This window comes from Leptopilina heterotoma, unplaced genomic scaffold (assembly GCF_015476425.1).
Source record: "Leptopilina heterotoma isolate Lh14 unplaced genomic scaffold, ASM1547642v1 Lhet_54, whole genome shotgun sequence".
In the NCBI taxonomy this organism is placed as follows: Eukaryota; Metazoa; Arthropoda; class Insecta; order Hymenoptera; family Figitidae; genus Leptopilina; species Leptopilina heterotoma.
In genome coordinates this window covers 4278913-4306755 of record NW_025111118.1, presented here as the reverse complement: position 1 = coordinate 4306755, position 27843 = coordinate 4278913, and the positions used below count along the sequence as shown (strand labels likewise).

The 27843-nt window shown below is 30.2% G+C and overlaps 2 protein-coding genes across 6 annotated transcripts in view; one reads left to right on the top strand and one right to left on the bottom strand.

Annotated features, from left to right (window-relative positions):
• The window catches only part of LOC122508445 (low affinity immunoglobulin epsilon Fc receptor-like), a 229961-nt gene extending 202335 nt beyond the window's left edge, over window positions 1–27626 (top strand). For all 5 annotated transcript variants that reach the window (XM_043621801.1, XM_043621805.1, XM_043621804.1 and 2 more), the window contains 2 exons: window positions 26737–26972; window positions 27428–27626. In XM_043621801.1, coding sequence (XP_043477736.1) covers window positions 26737–26972; window positions 27428–27545 — 354 coding nt within the window. In that variant the 3' untranslated portion in view covers window positions 27546–27626. The remainder of the gene's footprint in view (window positions 1–26736; window positions 26973–27427) is intronic.
• Window positions 7823–10625, bottom strand: LOC122508446. Its single transcript, XM_043621807.1, has 2 exons — window positions 9744–10625; window positions 7823–7935 (listed from the first exon to the last, which is right to left on the bottom strand). Exon 1 carries the CDS (start codon window positions 10592–10594, stop codon window positions 9746–9748), a length of 849 nt encoding a protein of 282 aa, XP_043477742.1. The 5' UTR covers window positions 10595–10625; the 3' UTR covers window positions 7823–7935; window positions 9744–9745.
• Window positions 27627–27843: the final 217 nt, after the last annotated feature.

The following is a 27843-nucleotide window of genomic DNA, read 5'->3' as shown; positions in this document are numbered from 1 at the left end:
TAAAAATTGAAATAAAATTCTCTAATCTTCAGGATTAAGTAGGGCTCAGTCCCTACTAAAACTCTGGTGATTTTCAGATGATTGGAATTATTAAATTTGTAAGAAATAAATTTTTATTTTCGTTTTTATTAAATTATGATTGTCTGATGGCGTTCGGGTGAGGGTGCTACTACTTAAAAATTGAAATAAAATTCTCTAATCTTCAGGATTAAGTAAGGCTCAGTCCCTACTAGAACTCTGGTGATTTTTAGATGATTAGAATTATTAAATTTGGAAGAAATGAATTTTTATTTTCGTTTTTACCAAATTTTTATTGTCTGATATCGTTCGGGTGAGGGTGCTACTACTTAAAAATTGAAATAAAATTCTCTAATCTTCAGGATTAAGTAGGGCTCAGTCCCTACTAAAACTCTGGTGATTTTCAGATGATTGGAATTATTAAATTTGTAAGAAATAAATTTTTATTTTCGTTTTTATTAAATTATGATTGTCTGATGGCGTACGGGTGGAACTGCTACTACTTAAAAATTGAAATAAAATTCTCTAATCTTCAGGCTTAGGTAGGGCTCAGTCCCTACTAGAACTCAGGAAATTGTCAGACGATTAGAATTATTAAATTTCGAAGAAATAAATTTTTATTTTCGTTTTTATTAAATTATGATTGTCTGATGGCGTTCGGGTGAGGGTGCTACTACTTAAAAATTGAAATAAAATTCTCTAATCTTCAGGATTAGGTAGGGCTCAGTCCCTACTAGAACTCAGGGAATTGTCAGACTGATTAGAATTATTAAATTTCGAAGAAATAAATTTTTATTTTCGTTTTTACCAAATTTTGATTGTCTGATGGCGTTCGGGTGAGGGTGCTACTACTTAAAAATTGAAATAAATTCTCTAATCTTCAGGATTAAGTAGGGCTCAGTCCCTACTAGAACTCTGGTGATTTTCAGATGATTAGAATTATTAAATTTGCAAGAAATAAATTTTTATTTTCGTTTTTACTTAAATTATGATTGTCTGATGGCGTACGGGTGGACCTGCTACTACTTAAAAATTGAAATAAAATTCTCTAATCTTCAGGCTTAGGTAGGGCTCAGTCCCTACTAGAACTCTGGTGATTTTCAGATGATTAGAATTATTAAATTTAGAAGAAATAAATATTTATTTCGTTTTTACCAAATTTTTATTGTCTGATGGCGTTCGGGTGAGGGTGCTACTACTTAAAAATTGAAATAAATTCTCTAATCTTCAGGATTAAGTAGGGCTCAGTCCCTACTAGAACTCTGGTGATTTTCAGATGATTAGAATTATTAAATTTGCAAGAAATAAATTTTTATTTCGTTTTTATTAAATTATGATTGTCTGATGGCGTACGGGTGGAACTGCTACTACTTAAAAATTGAAATAAAATTCTCTAATCTTCAGGATTAGGTAGGGCTCAGTCCCTACTAGAACTCAGGAAATTGTCAGACGATTAGAATTATTAAATTTGGAAGAAATAAATTTTTATTTTCGTTTTTATTAAATTATGATTGTCTGATGGCGTACGGGTGAGGGTGCTACTACTTAAAAATTGAAATAAAATTCTCTAATCTTCAGGATTAAGTAGGGCTCAGTCCCTACTAGAACTCTGGTGATTTTCAGATGATTAGAATTATTAAATTTGGAAGAAATAAATTTTTATTTTCGTTTTTATTAAATTATGATTGTCTGATGGCGTACGGGTGAGGGTGCTACTACTTAAAAATTGAAATAAAATTCTCTAATCTTCAGGATTAGGTAGGGCTCAGTCCCTACTAGAACTCTGGTGATTTTCAGATGATTAGAATTATTAAATTTGCAAGAAATAAATTTTTATTTTCGTTTTTATTAAATTATGATTGTCTGATGGCGTACGGGTGGAACTGCTACTACTTAAAAATTGAAATAAAATTCTCTAATCTTCAGGATTAGGTAGGGCTCAGTCCCTACTAGAACTCAGGAAATTGTCAGACGATTAGAATTATTAAATTTCGAAGAAATAAATTTTTATTTTCGTTTTTATTAAATTATGATTGTCTGATGGCGTTCGGGTGAGGGTGCTACTACTTAAAAATTGAAATAAAATTCTCTAATCTTCAGGATTAGGTAGGGCTCAGTCCCTACTAGAACTCTGGTAATTTTCAGATAATTAGAATTATTAAATTTAGAAGAAATAAATATTTTATTTTCGTTTTTACCAAATTTTGATTGTCTGATGGCGTACGGGTGAGGGTGCTACTACTTAAAAATTGAATAAAATTCTCTAATCTTCAGGATTAAGTAGGGCTCAGTCCCTACTAGAACTCTGGTATTTTCAGATGATTAGAATTATTAAATTTGTAAGAAATAAATTTTTATTTTCGTTTTTACTAAATTTATGATTGTCTGATGGCGTCGGGTGAGGGTGCTACTACTTAAAAATTGAAATAAAATTCTCTAATCTTCAGGATTAGTAGGGCTCAGTCCCTACTAGAACTCAGGAAATTGTCAGATGATTAGAATTATTAAATTTCGAAGAAATAAATTTTTATTTTCGTTTTTATTAAATTATGATTGTCTGATGGCGTCGGGTGAGGGCTGCTACTACTTAAAAATTGAAATAAAATTCTCTAATCTTCAGGATTAGGTAGGGCTCAGTCCCTACTAGAACTCAGGTAATTGTCAGATGATTAGAATTATTAAATTTGCAAGAAATAAATTTTTAATTTCGGTTTTACCGAATTTTGATTGTCTGATAGCGTACGGGTGGACCTGCTACTACTTAAAAATTGAAATAAATTTCTCTATTCTTCACGATGGAGTAGGGCTCAGTCCCTACTAGAATGCTGGTGATTTTCAGATGATTAGAATTATTAAATTTGCAAGAAATAAATTTTTAATTTCGGTTTTACCGAATTTTGATTGTCTGATAGCGTACGGGTGGACCTGCTACTACTTAAAAATTGAAATAAATTTCTCTATTCTTCACGATGGAGTAGGGCTCAGTCCCTACTAGAATGCTGGTGATTTTCAGATGATTAGAATTATTAAATTTGCAAGAAATAAATTTTTAATTTCGGTTTTACCGAATTTTGATTGTCTGATAGCGTACGGGTGAGGCTGCTACTACTTAAAATTGAAATAAATTTCTCTATTCTTCACGATGGAGTAGGGCTCAGTCCCTACTAGAATGCTGGTGATTTTCAGATGATTAGAATTATTAAATTTGTAAGAAATAAATTTTTATTTTCGTTTTTATTAAATTATGATTGTCTGATGGCGTTCGGGTGAGGGTGCTACTACTTAAAAATTGAAATAAAATTCTCTTATCTTCAGAATTAAGTAGGGCTCAGTCCCTACTAGAACTCTGTCTATTTTCAGATGATTGGAATTATTAAATTTGTAAGAAATAAATTTTTATTTTCGTTTTTATTAAATTATGATTGTCTGATGGCGTTCGGGTGAGGGTGCTACTACTTAAAAATTGAAATAAAATTCTCTAATCTTCAGGATTAAATAGGGCTCAGTCCCTACTAGAACTCTGGTGATTTTCAGATAATTAGAATTATTAAATTTGGAAGAAATAAATTTTTATTTTCGTTTTTACCAAATTTTTATTGTCTGATGGCGTACGGGTGAGGGTGCTACTACTTAAAAATTGATATAAAATTCTCTAATCTTCAGGATTAAGTAGGGCTCAGTCCCTACTAGAACTCTGTCTATTTTCAGATGATTGGAATTATTAAATTTGTAAGAAATAAATTTTTAATTTCGGTTTTTACCTAATTTGATTGTCTGATAGGCGTACGGGTGGACCTGCTACTACTTAAAAATTGAAATAAATTCTCTAATTCTTCACGATGGAGTAGGGCTCAGTCCCTACTAGAATGCTGGTGATTTTCAGATGATTAGAATTATTAAATTTGGCAAGAAATAAATTTTTATTTCGGTTTTACCGAAATTTTGATTGTCTGATAGCGTACGGGTGAGGCTGCTACTACTTAAAAATTGAAATAAATTCTCTATTCTTCACGATTGAGGTAGGGCTCAGTCCCTACTAGAACTCTGGTGATTTTCAGATGATTAGAATTATTAAATTTGCAAGAAATAAATTTTTAATTTCGGTTTTACCTAATTATTGATTGTCTGATAGGCGTACGGGTGGACCTGCTACTACTTAAAAATTGAAATAAATTCTCTATCTTCACGATTGAGGTAGGGCTCAGTCCCTACTAGAATCTGGGAATTGTCAGATGATTAGAATTATTAAATTTGCGAAGAAATAAATTTTTATTTTCGTTTTTACTAATTATGATTGTCTGATGGCGTTCGGGTGAGGGTGCTACTACTTAAAAATTGAAATAAAATTTCTCTAATCTTCAGGATTAGGTAGGGCTCAGTCCCTACTAGAACTCTGGTAATTTTCAGATAATTAGAATTATTAAATTTAGAAGAAATAAATTTTATTTTCGTTTTTACCAAATTTTTATTGTCTGATGGCGTACGGGTGAGGGTGCTACTACTTAAAAATTGATATAAAATTCTCTAATCTTCAGGATTAAGTAGGGCTCAGTCCCTACTAGAACTCAGGAAATTGTCAGACTGATTAGAATTATTAAATTTCGAAGAAATAAATTTTTATTTTCGTTTTATTACCAATTATGATTGTCTGATGGCGTACGGGTGGACCTGCTACTACTTAAAAATTGAAATAAAATTCTCTAATCTTCAGGATTAGGTAGGGCTCAGTCCCTACTAGAACTCTGGTGATTTTCAGATGATTAGAATTATTAAATTTGGAAGAAATAAATTTTTATTTTCGTTTTTACCAAATTTTTATTGTCTGATGGCGTTCGGGTGAGGGTGCTACTACTTAAAAATTGAAATAAAATTCTCTAATCTTCAGGATTAAGTAGGGCTCAGTCCCTACTAGAACTCTGGTGATTTTCAGATGATTAGAATTATTAAATTTGGAAGAAATAAATTTTTATTTTCGTTTTTACCAAATTTTTATTGTCTGATGGCGTTCGGGTGAGGGTGCTACTACTTAAAAATTGAAATAAAATTCTCTAAACTTCAGGATTAAGTAGGGCTCAGTCCCTACTAGAACTCTGGTGATTTTCAGATGATTAGAATTATTAAATTTGCAAGAAATAAATTTTTATTTTCGTTTTTATTAAATTATGATTGTCTGATGGCGTACGGGTGGAACTGCTACTACTTAAAAATTGAAATAAAATTCTCTAATCTTCAGGATTAGGTAGGGCTCAGTCCCTACTAGAACTCAGGAAATTGTCAGACGATTAGAATTATTAAATTTCGAAGAAATAAATTTTTATTTTCGTTTTTAATAAATTATGATTGTCTGATGGCGTACGGGTGGACCTGCTACTACTTAAAAATTGAAATAAAATTCTCTTATCTTCAGGATTAAGTAGGGCTCAGTCCCTACTAGAACTCTGGTGATTTTCAGATGATTGGAATTATTAAATTTCGAAGAAATAAATTTTTATTTTCGTTTTTATTAAATTATGATTGTCTGATGGCGTACGGGTGGACCTGCTACTACTTAAAAATTGAAATAAAATTCTCTAATCTTCAGGATTAAGTAGGGCTCAGTCCCTACTAGAACTCTGGTGATTTTCAGATGATTAGAATTATTAAATTTGCAAGAAATAAATTTTTATTTTCGTTTTTATTAAATTATGATTGTCTGATGGCGTACGGGTGGACCTGCTACTACTTAAAAATTGAAATAAAATTCTCTATTCTTCACGATGGAGTAGGGCTCAGTCCCTACTAGAATGCTGGTGATTTTCAGATGATTAGAATTATTAAATTTGCAAGAAATAAATTTTTAATTTCGGTTTTACCGAATTTTGATTGTCTGATAGCGTACGGGTGGACCTGCTACTACTTAAAAATTGAAATAAATTTCTCTATTCTTCACGATGGAGTAGGGCTCAGTCCCTACTAGAATGCTGGTGATTTTCAGATGATTAGAATTATTAAATTTGCAAGAAATAAATTTTTAATTTCGGTTTTACCGAATTTTGATTGTCTGATAGCGTACGGGTGGACCTGCTACTACTTAAAAATTGAAATAAATTTCTCTATTCTTCACGATGGAGTAGGGCTCAGTCCCTACTAGAATGCTGGTGATTTTCAGATGATTAGAATTATTAAATTTGCAAGAAATAAATTTTTAATTTCGGTTTTACCGAATTTTGATTGTCTGATAGCGTACGGGTGAGGTGCTACTACTTAAAAATTGAAATAAATTTCTCTAATCTTCAGGATTAAGTAGGGCTCAGTCCCTACTAGAACTCTGGTGATTTTCAGATGATTAGAATTATTAAATTTGCAAGAAATAAATTTTTATTTTCGTTTTTATTAAATTATGATTGTCTGATGGCGTACGGGTGGAACTGCTACTACTTAAAAATTATACGATTAAACGAACTTACCTATGTGAAGTTCAATCGTAATTATACGACCGCCTCGTTCGAAGGGATTACAATAAGTAGTATCGTTTCTACTCACTCGCGCCGCCACAATTCAGAGTCAAAGCAAAAAGGGACTGTTCCTCTCGCCCCTCTATCGGTCCTTCGCCATCTTGTTCATTCTTTTTAGAGCTTATATTCAGAAAATTGTCCTTTTCTTTTAGGGTGGGTGAAAAGGAAAAAATTTACAAAATTTTAACGGGAGGGTGTGTAATCCCTTCGAACGAGGCGGTCGTATAATTACGATTGAACTTCACATAGGTAAGTTCGTTTAATCGTATAATTATACTTCCCGCCTCGTTCTCGGGATTACAATAAGTAGATTTTTAGAGACGACAATTTTTCTGAAACTATTTTTATTTATTTATTTTTTATAAACAAATACCTCGATTAAGTAAATTAATTACTGATTATAACATTAAGGAAACTTAGTAAATTAGTTGTTGATTACAACATTAAAGAAACTTTCAGATTCCATGATTGGCCTGTTGTAGAACTTAGCAAACGTCGATGAGTTTTGTGACCAACCTACGGTATTTTGAATTACTCTTATATCTAGACCTTTCTCGAAAGCTTTCGAGGTGGACGCGTGGCGGGTACTATGGGCTTTGAAGTTTCTATCAACGCCACATGAATGAAGTACCTCCTTTATCCAACGACTTATCGTTTGTGTCCCTACTGCTTTATGTGGTTTTTGAAAACTAATAAATAAACATTTTTCTTCTCCTCTTAAGGATTCTGTTCTCTCGAGATAATTTCTTAAAGTTAAAGCAGCACAAAGTTCGGGTTTTTCAGTGAAAAATGGAAGAACTAAGCAGGGTTGACACGCACCAGGTCTAGATGTTTTTACAAGGCTTTCGATTTTTATCTCAACATCATTATTCGAAAAAACAATAGCATCTAACGAAATCAGTGAAAAAGTTTGTACTCGATGACCGGTTCCTAAAGCCAAGAGTATAATTAGTTTTTGTGTAAGTGTTTTTAAATCTAATTCGTCGAGTGGAAACCATTTTGCTATTTTGTCCAAAACTGAAGACACATTCCAAGTTCTATTATATTTTGCTCTACTTGGTTTTAGTTTAAATATCCCTCGAAAAAATCGTTCCATTACAAGATCTGATACTTTTTTGTTAGATATGAGAGATATAGCTGAACGAATGGTGTTTAAAGATCCGTATGAAGATCCGTTGTTAAACTCTTCTGTTAAGAAACTTAATATGCTATTCGAATCTTGATCGAAAACGTCTAAGTTTTTATTTTTGCAATAAACCCACCATTTTCTTAACGCGCAATTATATTGTTTAAATGTAGAGTCACTTAAAGATGCTAATAGAACGTCTATAGTGTTTTCCGGAAGCTGTCTTCTTGCGTAACTTTCCCTGACAAGAGCCCTGCAGCCAGGGAAAGCGTTTTGGCTAGTGGATGCGCTCGAGTTCTGCAAGGAGATATTACAAGGTTAAGAGTAGGTTTAAATATTATAGGTTCTTGAACTAACAGTGATCGAAACACAGGAAACCACGGCTGTGAGGTCCACATAGGAACTATAACAATGCCTTGTGCTTGATCAGTTTTTATCTTTTTTAGCGTTCGTAAGATCATCGAGAAAGGAGGGAACGCGTAAAATAATTTATTGGACCAAGAAATAGTAAAAGCGTCCATTGCTATAGCGTAACGTGAATTTTCCCAGGAGCAAAATGCGCGACATTTAGCGTTGTTATCTGTCGCGAAAAGGTCGATTTCCGGTTTAAAAAACGTTCTAACAATTTTATTGAAAGCAAAATCATTTAGCTCCCATTCTGTGTCCAAATTCTTTAACCTTGATTGTTCGTCTGCTATACAATTCTCTTTTGAAGGAATATAGGATGCGAAAACCCAGATATTCCTTTTTTCGCACCAATTCCAAATTTGTTTACTTAGATCATTAAGATGGGGAAATTGAATTCCTCCCATCTTGTTGATATACGCAATAGCCGTGGTATTGTCCACCCGTAGTAAAATTTCACAGTTAGACAGATCTTCTGCAAATGATTTTAATCCCCAAAATACGGCTAATATTTCTAAGTAATTAATATGATTTAATTTTTCTGTTTCATTCCAAAACCCGTGAATCTTTTCAGATTCGTACGACGCTCCCCACCCTGTTTTTGAAGCATCTGTATAAATTTCCCGAACAAACTTAAACTGTCTTATCTGATTTATAGAGTAAGGTAGCCGATCCATCCACCAATGAAATTCTGAGAATGAAGAATCAGGGATTTTCATTCTTTTATCGTAATCGCCATTTGTCAAAGTTAATTCCAAAAATTTTGTTCTTTCTAAACTCTTAGTGTGAGCCATACCATAAGCTATTGCTGGACAACTTGCTACCAAGCGACCTAAAATCTGTGCAAATTCTCTTATGGTGCATGTTGTTTTCGAACAAAATTTATCAAGTTGAGAATGTAAAGATTTTCTTTTTTCAGACGGTAATTCAACGGTTAAATTATTTGAATTTATCAAAAAACCCAAAAAAGGACAAATTTTTGAAGGTGTTATATGACATTTTTTGTAATTTATTGAAAACCCTATAGATTCTAAAAATTCTATCGTTGTATTGACATTAATGAGACAATTCTCATAATTATTTGCTAGGAGCAGAAAATCATCAAGATAGACAACCGATAGAAAACCCTTATCTCTCAAATAATTTACTACTGGTTTTAAAGTTTTTGTAAATATATACGGACTAATGTTCAACCCAAATGGCAAGCAAACAAATTCGTATATGACACCTTCGAATATAAACCTTAGAAACTTTCTGTGTTCTGTGTGAATGGGTATATGAAAAAATCCGTCTTTTAAATCTAAATGACACATATAATAGTTCTTGTCTACTAACTTACAAGCTGTTCGTAAGTCCTCGATTTTAAAATGAGGCACTTTGATAAACTTATTTAAGGATTGCAAGTTGAAAATAAAACGTTTAGTTTTGTCTGGTTTATCGACTAAAAAATAAGGCGACAAAAACTGATCTTTTATTGGAGAACTAATGACTATTGCACCCATATTTCTAAGTTTACTAATTTCAGACCTCAAAGCTACGGTTTCCTTTTCTGACCAATTCCTTTCTACTGGTTGAGATGATTGTATTGGAAGATTTTCAAAAGGTATTTTAAACCCTTGTATACAATTAAGGACAAACTTGTCGTGCGTAATAATTTGCCAGTTTTTTACAAAACCTTTAAGCCTACCGGCACTACATACCTCTATTGTTTCTGACGCGTTGCAGGTTTCAGGAACTTCGGGTAATTCGAAGTGGCTTGATGACGTCGCGATGTTGGTGCCGCTGTTGACTTGGATCTCTTGTAGTCCGGATGGTTCATTCGAGATAAGTATCCCCTGCTCATCCGCGAAGTCTCGGGTTTCCTCAGGGATGAGCTCCTGGAGTTTAAAGGCTGCCTCGAAGAATTATTTTTATTTCCTTGTATGCCTTTCATATCTCTGCCCAGTTTTTCGAAAGTTTTCGCTTCCGTTACTTTTTCGTTTAATTTATCGCCGAAAAGAAAGGCTGGATTATCTGTTGCACTCTCCAATATATCTCGTACTACTTTTGTGTATCCAGGAGTAATAAAGGCACGCCTGGCCACTGAAATTGAATGAAACATCTCTGTGAGAAGTTTTCCCGCATCAGAAAGTAGTTGTAACTGTTTAAAAGGATCGAATTCCTCTTCTCCGAGCAAATCTGAAATCGCAAGTCCAACTGAGGACAAAGCAGAACCGACCAAGCGTTGCAAGTCTTGGAAATGATCATCCCTCTTTTTTGCAACATCAGTCATTGGAGTTTTTATTTCGGGATTTAATTGAGGAGGCTCTAATAAGCAGTCTCCTTTTCTAGGATAATTTTTTAATAAATCGTCTTTAACTGATTCGGTTATTCCAGAAGACATCCAATGTTTCCATCTAGCCACGAGGTCCGGATGTAATTTAATTTCTTTTTGTTCATTAGAAGAAGGATTCTCTCCAAGAATATCCAGCTTTTTTGAAACGGAAGCGTTAGTTTGTTTGGACTGGTCTTTTTTGTCATTTCTAACCTCTTTGTCTGAAAATAATAACATTATTTGGATTAGTCCTGCACTTATGTGCAGGCTTTTAACCTCACTTTTGTTACATATATATACATATATACAAGTTGTGTGATCTGGATTTGTCCTGCACTTGTGCGCAGGCTCACCAGTCAAGAGATCGGCTTTTTCTCACCTTTAGAATGAGCTATACCGTCTAAATATGTATTATCAATTACTAAAATTACCTGGTTGACCAGCACTGTGAGATGCGACTCGAACTGATGCGGAACAGGAACGGGAACGTGAACGAACTCTATTCTGTCGATTGTGTATTTGTCCTCTCGATTCAGAATGAGAAGAATGCTCCGAACTACATGACGCTCTTCTCAATTTTGCAGACGGACAGCTGCCCGAATAATCTGACTCCGATGACGAAGATGGACGTTTTCGTCCATTTATTCTTCTTCTCAGACGTTCCACTTCCCTTTCTAAACGCTTATAATCATTTTTCGTTGATTTTTTTGAACGGTGTTTACCTGATTTTCCCATTTTGTGAAAATGTGATGTGACGACGCGAAGCACAAAAAAACGAATGAACAAGATGGCGAAGGACCGATAGAGGGGCGAGAGGAACAGTCCCTTTTTGCTTTGACTCTGAATTGTGGCGGCGCGAGTGAGTAGAAACGATACTACTTATTGTAATCCCGAGAACGAGGCGGGAAGTATAATTGAAATAAAATTCTCTAATCTTCAGGATTAGGTAGGGCTCAGTCCCTACTAGAACTCAGGAAATTGTCAGACGATTAGAATTATTAAATTTCGAAGAAATAAATTTTTATTTTCGTTTTTATTAAATTATGATTGTCTGATGGCGTTCGGGTGAGGGTGCTACTACTTAAAAATTGAAATAAAATTCTCTAATCTTCAGGATTAAGTAAGGCTCAGTCCCTACTAGAACTCTGGTGATTTTCAGATGATTAGAATTATTAAATTTGGAAGAAATAAATTTTTATTTTCGTTTTTACCAAATTTTTATTGTCTGATGGCGTACGGGTGGAACTGCTACTACTTAAAAATTGAAATAAAATTCTCTAATCTTCAGGATTAGGTAGGGCTCAGTCCCTACTAGAACTCAGGAAATTGTCAGACGATTAGAATTATTAAATTTCGAAGAAATAAATTTTTATTTTCGTTTTTATTAAATTATGATTGTCTGATGGCGTACGGGTGGACCTGCTACTACTTAAAAATTGAAATAAAATTCTCTAATCTTCAGGATTAGGTAGGGCTCAGTCCCTACTAGAACTCAGGAAATTTTCAGACGATTAGAATTATTAAATTTCGAAGAAATAAATTTTTATTTTCGTTTTTATTAAATTATGATTGTCTGATGGCGTACGGGTGGACCTGCTACTACTTAAAAATTGAAATAAAATTCTCTAATCTTCAGGATTAAGTAGGGCTTAGTCCCTACTAGAACTCTGGTGATTTTCAGATGATTAGAATTATTAAATTTGGAAGAAATAAATTTTTATTTTCGTTTTTACCAAATTTTTATTGTCTGATGGCGTTCGGGTGAGGGTGCTACTACTTAAAAATTGAAATAAAATTCTCTAATCTTCAGGATTAAGTAGGGCTCAGTCCCTACTAGAACTCTGTCTATTTTCAGATGATTGAAATTATTAAATTTGTAAGAAATAAATTTTTATTTTCGTTTTTATTAAATTATGATTGTCTGATGGCGTTCGGGTGAGGGTGCTACTACTTAAAAATTGAAATAAAATTCTCTAATCTTCAGGATTAGGTAGGGCTCAGTCCCTACTAGAACTCTGGTGATTTTCAGATGATTGGAATTATTAAATTTGGAAGAAATAAATTTTTATTTTCGTTTTTATTAAATTATGATTGTCTGATGGCGTACGGGTGAGGGTGCTACTACTTAAAAATTAAAATAAAATTCTCTAATCTTCAGGATTAAGTGGGGCTCAGTCCCTACTAGAACTCTGTCCATTTTCAGATAATTGGAATTATTAAATTTGCAAGAAATAAATTTTTATTTTCGTTTTTATTAAATTATGATTGTCTGATGGCGTACGGGTGGACCTGCTACTACTTAAAAATTGAAATAAAATTCTCTAATCTTCAGGATTAGGTAGGGCTCAGTCCCTACTCTGAACTCTGTCCATTTTCAGATGATTGGAATTATTAAATTTGTAAGAAATAAATTTTTATTTTCGTTTTTATTAAATTATGATTGTCTGATGGCGTTCGGGTGAGGGTGCTACTACTTAAAAATTGAAATAAAATTCTCTAATCTTCAGGATTAGGTAGGGCTCAGTCCCTACTAGAACTCTGTCTATTTTCAGATGATTGGAATTATTAAATTTGTAAGAAATAAATTTTTATTTTCGTTTTTATTAAATTATGATTGTCTGATGGCGTACGGGTGAGGGTGCTACTACTTAAAAATTGAAATAAAATTCTCTAATCTTCATGATTAAGTAGGGCTCAGTCCCTACTAGAACTCTGGTAATTTTCAGATAATTAGAATTATTAAACTTGCAAGAAATAAATTTTTATTTTCGTTTTTATTAAATTATGATTGTCTGATGGCGTACGGGTGGACCTGCTACTACTTAAAAATTGAAATAAAATTCTCTAATCTTCAGGATTAGGTAGGGCTCAGTCCCTACTAGAACTCTGGTAATTTTCAGATAATTAGAATTATTAAATTTAGAAGAAATAAATTTTTATTTTCGTTTTTACCAAATTATGATTGTCTGATAGCGTTCGGGTGAGGGTGCTACTACTTAAAAATTGAAATAAAATTCTCTAATCTTCATGATTAAGTAGGGCTCAGTCCCTACTAGAACTCTGTCTATTTTCAGATGATTGGAATTATTAAATTTGTAAGAAATAAATTTTTATTTTCGTTTTTATTAAATTATGATTGTCTGATGGCGTACGGGTGGAACTGCTACTACTTAAAAATTGAAATAAAATTCTCTAATCTTCAGGATTAGGTAGGGCTCAGTCCCTACTAGAACTCTGGTGATTTTCAGATGATTAGAATTATTAAATTTGGAAGAAATAAATTTTTATTTTCGTTTTTACCAAATTTTTATTGTCTGATGGCGTTCGGGTGAGGGTGCTACTACTTAAAAATTAAAATAAAATTCTCTAATCTTCAGGATTAAGTAGGGCTCAGTCCCTACTAGAACTCTGGTGATTTTCAGATGATTAGAATTATTAAATTTGCAAGAAATAAATTTTTATTTTCGTTTTTATTAAATTATGATTGTCTGATGGCGTACGGGTGGAACTGCTACTACTTAAAAATTGAAATAAAATTCTCTAATCTTCAGGATTAGGTAGGGCTCAGTCCCTACTAGAACTCAGGAAATTGTCAGACGATTAGAATTATTAAATTTCGAAGAAATAAATTTTTATTTTCGTTTTTATTAAATTATGATTGTCTGATGGCGTACGGGTGGACCTGCTACTACTTAAAAATTGAAATAAAATTCTCTAATCTTCAGGATTAGGTAGGGCTCAGTCCCTACTAGAACTCTGGTGATTTTCAGATGATTGGAATTATTAAATTTGGAAGAAATAAATTTTTATTTTCGTTTTTATTAAATTATGATTGTCTGATGGCGTACGGGTGAGGGTGCTACTACTTAAAAATTGAAATAAAATTCTCTAATCTTCAGGATTAGGTAGGGCTCAGTCCCTACTAGTACTCTGGTGATTTTCAGATGATTAGAATTATTAAATTTGGAAGAAATAAATTTTTATTTTCGTTTTTATTAAATTATGATTGTCTGATGGCGTTCGGGTGAGGGTGCTACTACTTAAAAATTGAAATAAAATTCTCTAATCTTCAGGATTAGGTAGGGCTCAGTCCCTACTAGAACTCTGGTGATTTTCAGATGATTGGAATTATTAAATTTGGAAGAAATAAATTTTTATTTTCGTTTTTATTAAATTATGATTGTCTGATGGCGTACGGGTGAGGGTGCTACTACTTAAAAATTGAAATAAAATTCTCTAATCTTCAGGATTAAGTAGGGCTCAGTCCCTACTAGAACTCTGGTGATTTTCAGATGATTAGAATTATTAAATTTGCAAGAAATAAATTTTTATTTTCGTTTTTATTAAATTATGATTGTCTGATGGCGTACGGGTGGAACTGCTACTACTTAAAAATTGAAATAAAATTCTCTAATCTTCAGGATTAGGTAGGGCTCAGTCCCTACTAGTACTCTGGTGATTTTCAGATGATTAGAATTATTAAATTTGGAAGAAATAAATTTTTATTTTCGTTTTTATTAAATTATGATTGTCTGATGGCGTTCGGGTGAGGGTGCTACTACTTAAAAATTGAAATAAAATTCTCTAATCTTCAGGATTAGGTAGGGCTCAGTCCCTACTAGAACTCTGTCTATTTTCAGATGATTGGAATTATTAAATTTGTAAGAAATAAATTTTTATTTTCGTTTTTATTAAATTATGATTGTCTGATGGCGTACGGGTGAGGGTGCTACTACTTAAAAATTGAAATAAAATTCTCTAATCTTCATGATTAAGTAGGGCTCAGTCCCTACTAGAACTCTGGTAATTTTCAGATAATTAGAATTATTAAACTTGCAAGAAATAAATTTTTATTTTCGTTTTTATTAAATTATGATTGTCTGATGGCGTACGGGTGGACCTGCTACTACTTAAAAATTGAAATAAATTTCTCTAATCTTCAGGATTAGGTAGGGCTCAGTCCCTACTAGAACTCTGGTGATTTTCAGATGATTAGAATTATTAAACTTGCAAGAAATAAATTTTTATTTTCGTTTTTATTAAATTACGATTGTCTGATGGCGTACGGGTGAGGGTGCTACTACTTAAAAATTGAAATAAAATTCTCTAATCTTCAGGATTAAGTAGGGCTCAGTCCCTACTAGAACTCTGGTGATTTTCAGATGATTAGAATTATTAAACTTGCAAGAAATAAATTTTTATTTTCGTTTTTATTAAATTATGATTGTCTGATGGCGTACGGGTGAGGGTGCTACTACTTAAAAATTGAAATAAAATTCTCTAATCTTCAGGATTAAGTAGGGCTCAGTCCCTACTAGAACTCTGGTAATTTTCAGATAATTAGAATTATTAAACTTGCAAGAAATAAATTTTTATTTTCGTTTTTATTAAATTATGATTGTCTGATGGCGTACGGGTGGACCTGCTACTACTTAAAAATTGAAATAAATTTCTCTAATCTTCAGGATTAGGTAGGGCTCAGTCCCTACTAGAACTCTGGTGATTTTCAGATGATTAGAATTATTAAACTTGCAAGAAATAAATTTTTATTTTCGTTTTTATTAAATTACGATTGTCTGATGGCGTACGGGTGAGGGTGCTACTACTTAAAAATTGAAATAAAATTCTCTAATCTTCAGGATTAAGTAGGGCTCAGTCCCTACTAGAACTCAGGAAATTTTCAGACGATTAGAATTATTAAATTTCGAAGAAATAAATTTTTATTTTCGTTTTTATTAAATTATGATTGTCTGATGGCGTACGGGTGGACCTGCTACTACTTAAAAATTGAAATAAAATTCTCTAATCTTCAGGATTAGGTAGGGCTCAGTCCCTACTAGAACTCAGGAAATTTTCAGACGATTAGAATTATTAAATTTCGAAGAAATAAATTTTTATTTTCGTTTTTATTAAATTATGATTGTCTGATGGCGTACGGGTGGACCTGCTACTACTTAAAAATTGAAATAAAATTCTCTAATCTTCAGGATTAAGTAGGGCTCAGTCCCTACTAGAACTCTGGTGATTTTCAGATGATTAGAATTATTAAATTTGGAAGAAATAAATTTTTATTTTCGTTTTTACCAAATTTTTATTGTCTGATGGCGTTCGGGTGAGGGTGCTACTACTTAAAAATTGAAATAAAATTCTCTAATCTTCAGGATTAAGTAGGGCTCAGTCCCTACTAGAACTCTGTCTATTTTCAGATGATTGAAATTATTAAATTTGTAAGAAATAAATTTTTATTTTCGTTTTTATTAAATTATGATTGTCTGATGGCGTTCGGGTGAGGGTGCTACTACTTAAAAATTGAAATAAAATTCTCTAATCTTCAGGATTAGGTAGGGCTCAGTCCCTACTAGAACTCTGGTGATTTTCAGATGATTGGAATTATTAAATTTGGAAGAAATAAATTTTTATTTTCGTTTTTATTAAATTATGATTGTCTGATGGCGTACGGGTGAGGGTGCTACTACTTAAAAATTAAAATAAAATTCTCTAATCTTCAGGATTAAGTGGGGCTCAGTCCCTACTAGAACTCTGTCTATTTTCAGATGATTGGAATTATTAAATTTGTAAGAAATAAATTTTTATTTTCGTTTTTATTAAATTATGATTGTCTGATGGCGTACGGGTGAGGGTGCTACTACTTAAAAATTGAAATAAAATTCTCTAATCTTCAGGATTAGGTAGGGCTCAGTCCCTACTAGAACTCTGGTGATTTTCAGATGATTGGAATTATTAAATTTGGAAGAAATAAATTTTTATTTTCGTTTTTATTAAATTATGATTGTCTGATGGCGTACGGGTGAGGGTGCTACTACTTAAAAATTGAAATAAAATTCTCTAATCTTCAGGATTAGGTAGGGCTCAGTCCCTACTAGAACTCAGGAAATTGTCAGACGATTTGAATTATTAAATTTGGAAGAAATAAATTTTTATTTTCGTTTTTACCAAATTTTTATTGTCTGATGGCGTTCGGGTGAGGGTGCTACTACTTAAAAATTGAAATAAAATTCTCTAATCTTCAGGATTAGGTAGGGCTCAGTCCCTACTAGAACTCTGGTAATTTTCAGATAATTAGAATTATTAAATTTAGAAGAAATAAATATTTATTTTCGTTTTTACCAAATTTTTATTGTCTGATGGCGTACGGGTGAGGGTGCTACTACTTAAAAATTGATATAAAATTCTCTAATCTTCAGGATTAAGTAGGGCTCAGTCCCTACTAGAACTCTGTCTATTTTCAGATGATTGGAATTATTAAATTTGTAAGAAATAAATTTTTATTTTCGTTTTTATTAAATTATGATTGTCTGATGGCGTACGGGTGAGGGTGCTACTACTTAAAAATTGAAATAAAATTCTTTAATCTTCATGATTAAGTAGGGCTCAGTTCCTCCTAGAACTCTGGTAATTTTCAGATAATTAGAATTATTAAACTTGCAAGAAATAAATTTTTATTTTCGTTTTTATTAAATTATGATTGTCTGATGGCGTACGGGTGGACCTGCTACTACTTAAAAATTGAAATAAATTTCTCTAATCTTCAGGATTAGGTAGGGCTCAGTCCCTGCTAGAACTCTGGTGATTTTCAGATGATTAGAATTATTAAACTTGCAAGAAATAAATTTTTATTTTCGTTTTTATTAAATTACGATTGTCTGATGGCGTACGGGTGAGGGTGCTACTACTTAAAAATTGAAATAAAATTCTCTAATCTTCAGGATTAGGTAGGGCTCAGTCCCTACTAGAACTCAGGAAATTGTCAGACGATTAGAATTATTAAATTTCGAAGAAATAAATTTTTATTTTCGTTTTTATTAAATTATGATTGTCTGATGGCGTTCGGGTGAGGGTGCTACTACTTAAAAATTGAAATAAAATTCTCTAATCTTCAGGATTAGGTAGGGCTCAGTCCCTACTAGAACTCAGGAAATTGTCAGACGATTAGAATTATTAAATTTCGAAGAAATACATTTTTATTTTCGTTTTTATTAAATTATGATTGTCTGATGGCGTACGGGTGGAACTGCTACTACTTAAAAATTGAAATGAAATTCTCTAATCTTCAGGATTAAGTAGGGCTCAGTCCCTACTAGAACTCTGGTGCTTGTCAGACGATTAGAATTATTAAATTTCGAAGAAATAAATTTTTATTTTCGTTTTTATTAAATTATGATTGTCTGATGGCGTACGGGTGGACCTGCTACTACTTAAAAATTGAAATAAAATTCTCTAATCTTCAGGATTAGGTAGGGCTCAGTCCCTACTAGAACTCAGGAAATTTTCAGACGATTAGAATTATTAAATTTCGAAGAAATAAATTTTTATTTTCGTTTTTATTAAATTATGATTGTCTGATGGCGTACGGGTGGACCTGCTACTACTTAAAAATTGAAATAAAATTCTCTAATCTTCAGGATTAGGTAGGGCTCAGTCCCTACTAGAACTCAGGAAATTTTCAGACGATTAGAATTATTAAATTTCGAAGAAATAAATTTTTATTTTCGTTTTTATTAAATTATGATTGTCTGATGGCGTACGGGTGGACCTGCTACTACTTAAAAATTGAAATAAAATTCTCTAATCTTCAGGATTAAGTAGGGCTCAGTCCCTACTAGAACTCTGGTGATTTTCAGATGATTAGAATTATTAAATTTGGAAGAAATAAATTTTTATTTTCGTTTTTACCAAATTTTTATTGTCTGATGGCGTTCGGGTGAGGGTGCTACTACTTAAAAATTGAAATAAAATTCTCTAATCTTCAGGATTAAGTAGGGCTCAGTCCCTACTAGAACTCTGTCTATTTTCAGATGATTGAAATTATTAAATTTGTAAGAAATAAATTTTTATTTTCGTTTTTATTAAATTATGATTGTCTGATGGCGTTCGGGTGAGGGTGCTACTACTTAAAAATTGAAATAAAATTCTCTAATCTTCAGGATTAGGTAGGGCTCAGTCCCTACTAGAACTCTGGTGATTTTCAGATGATTGGAATTATTAAATTTGGAAGAAATAAATTTTTATTTTCGTTTTTATTAAATTATGATTGTCTGATGGCGTACGGGTGAGGGTGCTACTACTTAAAAATTAAAATAAAATTCTCTAATCTTCAGGATTAAGTGGGGCTCAGTCCCTACTAGAACTCTGTCCATTTTCAGATAATTGGAATTATTAAATTTGCAAGAAATAAATTTTTATTTTCGTTTTTATTAAATTATGATTGTCTGATGGCGTACGGGTGGATCTGCTACTACTTAAAAATTGAAATAAAATTCTCTAATCTTCAGGATTAGGTAGGGCTCAGTCCCTACTCTGAACTCTGTCCATTTTCAGATGATTGGAATTATTAAATTTGTAAGAAATAAATTTTTATTTTCGTTTTTATTAAATTATGATTGTCTGATGGCGTTCGGGTGAGGGTGCTACTACTTAAAAATTGAAATAAAATTCTCTAATCTTCAGGATTAGGTAGGGCTCAGTCCCTACTAGAACTCTGTCTATTTTCAGATGATTGGAATTATTAAATTTGTAAGAAATAAATTTTTATTTTCGTTTTTATTAAATTATGATTGTCTGATGGCGTACGGGTGAGGGTGCTACTACTTAAAAATTGAAATAAAATTCTCTAATCTTCAGGATTAGGTAGGGCTCAGTCCCTACTAGAACTCTGGTGATTTTCAGATGATTAGAATTATTAAATTTGCAAGAAATAAATTTTTATTTTCGTTTTTATTAAATTATGATTGTCTGATGGCGTACGGGTGGAACCTGCTACTACTTAAAAATTGAAATAAAATTCTCTAATCTTCAGGATTAGGTAGGGCTCAGTCCCTACTAGAACTCAGGAAATTGTCAGACGATTTGAATTATTAAATTTGGAAGAAATAAATTTTTATTTTCGTTTTTACCAAATTTTTATTGTCTGATGGCGTTCGGGTGAGGGTGCTACTACTTAAAAATTGAAATAAAATTCTCTAATCTTCAGGATTAGGTAGGGCTCAGTCCCTACTAGAACTCTGGTAATTTTCAGATAATTAGAATTATTAAATTTAGAAGAAATAAATATTTATTTTCGTTTTTACCAAATTTTTATTGTCTGATGGCGTACGGGTGAGGGTGCTACTACTTAAAAATTGATATAAAATTCTCTAATCTTCAGGATTAAGTAGGGCTCAGTCCCTACTAGAACTCTGTCTATTTTCAGATGATTGGAATTATTAAATTTGTAAGAAATAAATTTTTATTTTCGTTTTTATTAAATTATGATTGTCTGATGGCGTACGGGTGAGGGTGCTACTACTTAAAAATTGAAATAAAATTCTCTAATCTTCAGGATTAGGTAGGGCTCAGTCCCTACTAGAACTCTGGTGATTTTCAGATGATTAGAATTATTTAACTTGCAAGAAATAAATTTTTATTTTCGTTTTTATTAAATTATGATTGTCTGATGGCGTACGGGTGAGGGTGCTACTACTTAAAAATTGAAATAAAATTCTCTAATCTTCATGATTAAGTAGGGCTCAGTCCCTACTAGAACTCTGGTAATTTTCAGATAATTAGAATTATTAAACTTGCAAGAAATAAATTTTTATTTTCGTTTTTATTAAATTATGATTGTCTGATGGCGTACGGGTGGACCTGCTACTACTTAAAAATTGAAATAAATTTCTCTAATCTTCAGGATTAGGTAGGGCTCAGTCCCTACTAGAACTCTGGTGATTTTCAGATGATTAGAATTATTAAACTTGCAAGAAATAAATTTTTATTTTCGTTTTTATTAAATTACGATTGTCTGATGGCGTACGGGTGAGGGTGCTACTACTTAAAAATTGAAATAAAATTCTCTAATCTTCATGATTAAGTAGGGCTCAGTCCCTACTAGAACTCTGGTGATTTTCAGATGATTAGAATTATTAAATTTGGAAGAAATAAATTTTTATTTTCGTTTTTATTAAATTATGATTGTCTGATGGCGTACGGGTTAGGGTGCTACTACTTAAACAAGTTGTTCATTTCATGATCATTAAGCTTCCTCAATATAATATATACGAATTGTTTAATTTTTTATTTAAGAATAATTATTTTAAAGTGTTATGATAAAATGTCAAAAAATACAAAATTTCAATTTTTCGTGAAAAATTAAAATATTTATTAATTCTATAAATTTTGATAAAATATATACTTTATATACATGAATCGATTCGTTTTTATGTCAGGAATGCAATTTTGACAACAATTAATAAAAATTTTAATATAGAAAAAAGTTATTTCAAAAAATCCAAAAATTAATTTTTTCAAAAATTAAAAAATTGTTAAAAAAAATTTTTTTTTAGATATTTTTGAAAATCCTTTTGTCCTGTTTTTAGTATTCATGACCGTAATACCGTAATTCGGAAATCGACATCACTATAAGGCTTCCTTTATGAGGATGAGGAAGCAAAATAGAAAATTGTTAATTGTTAAAGAATTATTATTTAGAAATAGAAAATAAAAACACATTTTATGCATAATTTATATTTCACAATAACAATATTGTTCAAAAATTCATTCTTTCCTTTTGGAAAAGAAACATTACCATATTCTATTCTATTTGTCAATTACAAATTTTAATTGACAAATGAAATTGAAACTTTTTAAATTTTCAGAAAATAAAGGAAAAAATTTTACTCAAAAAAATGTTCTGTTACACTTACTTACGAATTTCTTTAATTGTAAAATTATTCGAAAACATCGAATAACTCTTTTTTAAATAAATATTTAAATATTATTTTTTCGTAGGAATTAAAATTTTTCAAAACATTCAAATTCAAATCTTTTTAAATTCAATAACTTATAAGAATATTTTTATTAAACATGAAGACAGCGATTGCTCCGAGTCGACGACTCAGAGTGATCGATTTCTTCATGTTTTATAATAATTAAAAATGACCGAGTGATAAAATTATTGTTTTATATTATAAGAATAAAAAGTAACAGTAACTTTTTCAAAATTATTTTCATCATTTCAAATCAATTATTATTTTCCACAATTTTTAATTATTTTTTATGAAAATAATTGAATTCCTTAAAAAAAATTTTATTATTTAGAAAAATAATTGAATTATTGCAAAGGAATTTATAAAAAATTTGTAAATAATTGAATTCCTGAGAAATTTTTATTATTTATAAAAATAATTAAATTGTTTGGGTACTATTTTTGGGAATTTGAAATTGATTTGAAAATAATTGAACTTCGGGGAAGAATTCTTTTATTTATAAAGATAATTGGGATTTTGAGAATTTTTTTTTTAAATTTGAAAGATAATTGAATTTTATGAGAAGAATTTTATCACTCTTGAAAATAATTGAATTTCTGAAATTATTTGTAATTTTTTCAAATAAAGTGTAATTGTAATTTTTTTTTTTTAATTGAATTTTTTTAACTGTTTTCAACAAAAATTTGAATTACAAATTTGTAAATTCTATTATTTTTAAAATTGATAATTTTATCCTAAAAAGTTAGTTAGCCGTTGCTAGTTAATAATTAAAATTTGTTTTTGTCAATAATTAGTTAGATTTTCATTTTCAGTAGTAGAAGTCACTATACAGTCAGACATTTAATAACTCAGTTACAATCTTCATTCTCCATCTTCATTTGGGACATTAAATTTTCGTAGGTATATTTTTAGATCAGTTAGTAATAATTTATTAATTAATAAATTAATTTATTTAATAACCATTTATATCCCCTTATTTTTGGTGGTAAATTGTTTCCCCGAAAAGAATGAAATGAAAATCGATTATTTGGAAAAATAGAACAGAGGTGAGAGTGAATGTTCGAATTTTCCTGTTTGCTGAAAACTTCGAAGCAGAAAGTTTTGCAAGCAGAGACCAATGTTTCATCTCGAGTGGTCGCCAGAATCGTTTTGTGCCATGGCAAAAAGGGTGCAAAAATGCAACGCGACTCGGAAAGAATGTAAATAAAATGCCATAAATATGCGGCAGCTGCGATTGCATAGCACGGCACGTCCCATCACCAGTCTCTATTCTTTGGATATTTTTTATTATTATTTTTTAAAAAAATTTTTTTGTTTCATTTTTTGTTTCTTTTTTCGTTTCATTTTTGTTACTTTTCTTTCATTTCATTTTTTGTTTCTTTTTTCGTTTCTTTTTTTTTTTACTTCGAACCATCAATGTCCTTTATACTTTTACAATAATCTTTGTCGACCCTTTTTTTAACATTCTCCTCTCGCTCTCTTTTGTAATATTTTTTCAATGTCCGAATTCAAAAACTTTTTCTGAAACTTCTTCTCAAAATTTTTTTTTATTAATTTCTGGAAAAAAATGAAATGAAATTTCCTCACTCTTTCAATTCTGAATTTCGATAATTAATCCTTAAAGTTGATATGAAAATATTACACACGAACAAAGTTTGTTGATTTTATTTAGTATTTACATTTACAATCTGAAAACTAAATAATTAATTATTTTAATCATAATAATAATTAATATAAGTATGTAGAGTGTAATTTCAATTTAAACTTTCACTAAATGTTAAAGCAAAAAGTTATCAGTGGAAAATCTAATTAGTAAATTATTATTTTTTTCAATGCTTGTTACACGTAGATTTACAGTTATTATTTTGAGTATTATATTAGTTTACTCATTGTTTATATAATAATAAAAAATATTATAATTAAAGGTAATAAATTTAATTATAAATTATATAATAACTTAGAATATAATAAAAAATTTATAAATATTTTTTAATTTCTTTTTTTCCTAAAAAAAAAGAAGGAAGAATAAAATACTAAGGGAGACAAAATTATATAAAACTTTTTAAACGTTACTTGAAGTTATTTGAAAAATAATCACCCGCGATAAAAAATAGAATTTAGATCCCTTTTCTCTTTCATTTTTTTTTTTTTTTTTTTTTTTTTTTTGTTAGTTGAGAGACAAAATTTTTCATGCAGAAGTATAAAAAGACTCGTTGTGAGAAAATAAGCGAAAGACGCGTGAGTATAGTTTTAATGCCTCGGTATAGTGGTGGAGGAGGAGGGATAGCGTCTATTTTCGTATCTTTGCAATAAATCCAGTTATTTGAGGATGCTTAAAAAATAAAACCTTACGAAGGATGAAATTACGTTACGAGTTGTTGCACGCTATCGCAATTGTATGTGTGTGGATGTGTATATTTACCCCTTTTGCGTCTCTGCGATCTCTCCTGGTTGCACAAGGGAATACTCTCGAGTGCCTGTGTTCTTTATGCATTCTGAGGGCGACATATATAAATTTTATGGAAGCAATGTATAACCAAGGGTCGCTTTTAGTTAATTAAGAAGCATAAATAAAATATATATGTGTGTGTATATATTATCCATTTTTTCAGATTATTATTATTATTGTTGCAAAAAAGAAGAATTTTTTCTTTATTTTTTAAATTAGAGATAGTTTTTAAGTTTCTATTATTTATAGAATTTAATGGTCTGACTATAATCGAACTTCTCTACTTGAAAATAAACATTGATTTCATTGGCGTAAAATAAGTTATAATCGAAAATAAAAAATTAACAATAGTTGACAATTTGTACTACTTAGGAAAATAGAAGTTTGAAGCGTGAATCGTTTTTTAAGTGTCTGACTGTAACCGAATTTTTTCACTTAAAACTATTGTTTTTTATTTATTTACGAAAATTGATAAACATTAAAAAACCAACAATAGTTGACATTATAAACTACTTAACAAAATAGATTTTACTAACTAAAAACGACTAAGCCAAATTCCTAAACACAATGGCTGACTATAACCAGGATTTTCTACTAAAAATCAATTTTGGTTTTTATTAAACGAAAAAGTTTTAAAAATATGAAGATCTATTTGAAAATTAAAAAAAAATAAAAATTATTAAAATTGCTGACTTTTGAAAGAAATGAATATTTACATTTCTACAGAAGAAACGAAAATGTCTGGCTGTGACAGTGAATTTCTACTTAGATGCCCGACTAGAACCAAATTTTTCTACTGAATTGACAAGTTCTTTTTTTTTGACATCAAAAATTGTAAATTTTCTACAAATAGAATAGTCGTTACTTTGCAAATAAAAAAAATGGAAAGTGTCTGACTATAGAAGTATTTTTTTACTTAAAAACAAAAAAAATGTTTTTTTTTACCTAAAAATATAATTAAAAACAAGAAAACAAGAATGGTTGATATTTTTTACTGATAAAAGAGATAAGCATTTACAATTAAGCAGAAACAATAGAAAAAGTCTGACTATGACCTTGATTTTCTACTTTAATGTCCGACTATAACCAAATTTTTATTATTTTTCTACTGAATTTACAATTTTGTTTTCCTTTAGTTAAAATAAATTGTAAATTTTCTACTTATACAATAGTCGTTACTTTCCAATCGGAAAAATAAAAAATGTCTGACTATAAACGTATTTTTCTACTTGAAAACCAAAATACTTTTTTATTGGCCTAAAAATATTATTAAAATCGAAAAAAAAAACCAAAAGTGTTTGACATTTTTTACTTCTGAAAGAAATTAATGTTTACATTTTTACAGAAGAGTCGAAAATGTCTGACAATTACCGTGATTTTCTACTTAAATATCCGACTATAACCAAATTTTTATTCCACTGAAATGAACATTTTGTTTTTCATTTGTTTAAAAATTCTAAATTTTCTTCTAATTAATCGAATAGTCGTTATTTTCCAATACGAACAATAAAAGATGTCTGACTATAAACGTATTTTTTTACTTTAAAACCAAAATACTTTTTTATTGTCCTAAAATTATTATTAAAATCCAAAAATCGGGAATTCTTAACATTTTTGACATCTAAAAGAAATAGTTATTATAAATTATTATAAATAGTTATTTACATTTCTTCAAAAGAAACAAAAATGTCTGACATATAAACGTATTTTTCTACTTAAAAACAAAAATTGTTTTTTATTTCGACCTAAAAATATTATTAGACAGAAAAAATCAAGAATTGTTGATATTTTTGACTTTTAAAGATAAATAAACATTTGCTCATTTTCGCAGAAACAAGGAAGCTGTGATTTTCTACTTCTATGTCCGACTATAACCTGATTTTTCTACTGAAATGACAATTTTGTTTTTTATTAGTCCAAAAAATTTGAAGTTAAAAAAAATTTTAAATTAACTAAGAAGTGACAAAGATAACTTAATAGACACAAAATTATTATGAAATATAATTTATTATCATCATCATTATTATTATTATTATTATTATTATTATTATTATTATTATTATTATTAATTATTAATTATTAATTATTAATTATTAATTATTAAAATTAGTATATCATTAAGGCCAACATCCATGATTAACTTATTTTTTTCTTGTACATTTTTCCAGGCCAATTGGTACAGAGCATCACAATACTGTCGCTATCATGGAATGCATTTGGCGAGTATTTCCTCTCAGGAAGAAAATGACAGGTTAGAGAAGCACATAAAAGATTTTGGACTCGCTAATGAACATTTTTGGACATCCGGTACCGATCAGGGTGAGGAGGGAATTTTCTTCTGGATGGCGAACGGTCGACCAATAACATTCGAAAATTGGAACGTTGGCGAACCCAATAACTTCCGGTGAGTTTTCTTCTTCTTTTTAAAAACAAAAAACTCTCTTAAAGTACAAATTAAGAAATATTTTAATTAAATTAAAACCTACAATAATTAAATGAAAAAATTTAATTTTACAATTCTTAGAAGAAATAAAAGTAAATTTAAACTTTCTGTAAAGTTAAAAAATATTTATTTTTTAATTTTTAAAAATTAAACTAACTTTAAATTAAAAATTATTTTAATTTTTTAATTTTTTCAAACTAATGTTTCTCTATACTTCCAAATAAAAAAATAGTTAAAAAAAGGGGTATTCGTTAATTAAAATTCATTAATTAAATGGGGTATTAATTTTTCCTAACTAAAGTTTCTTTATACTTACAAATAAAAAGTTCAAAAAAGACAAAAACAAAAACAAAAAAAATAAAAATGTCAAAAAAGGGAAATTTAAAAAAAATTCTAGTCAATATGAAATTTTTTAGGTACGAGAATGGTGAGGAGGAGCACTGTTTGGAATTATGGAACAGGGATGGAAAAGGTTTAAAATGGAATGACAGTCCTTGCAGTTTTGAAACATATTTTGTTTGCGAAGTTCAGTGAATGTGATTTTGAGAAAAAAAAAAGAATGAAAACAAAAAACTAAATATACGCTCAAACTAAATCAAAGAATGTTTTGCGAAAGAAAAATGAATGACAATTCAATTTTTTTTTTTAATCTATTTTATTTATAAACTATGTATATTAAATGAAAATTGATCGTTCGATCAAATTTTATTGACGCACAACAATAGTCAATAATTTTAAATGTGTGCCAGCATTTATTACAATTACTTTATACCAAATTTAGAAAAATTTGGTTAAATGCGTGCAACTAATGTGACATTTATTTTCTAATTCA

Coding starts and splice junctions, on each gene's coding strand:
- LOC122508446 (XM_043621807.1), bottom strand. CDS start 10,594: ATGTTATTATTTTCAGACAAAGAGGTTAGAAATGACAAAAAAGACCAG.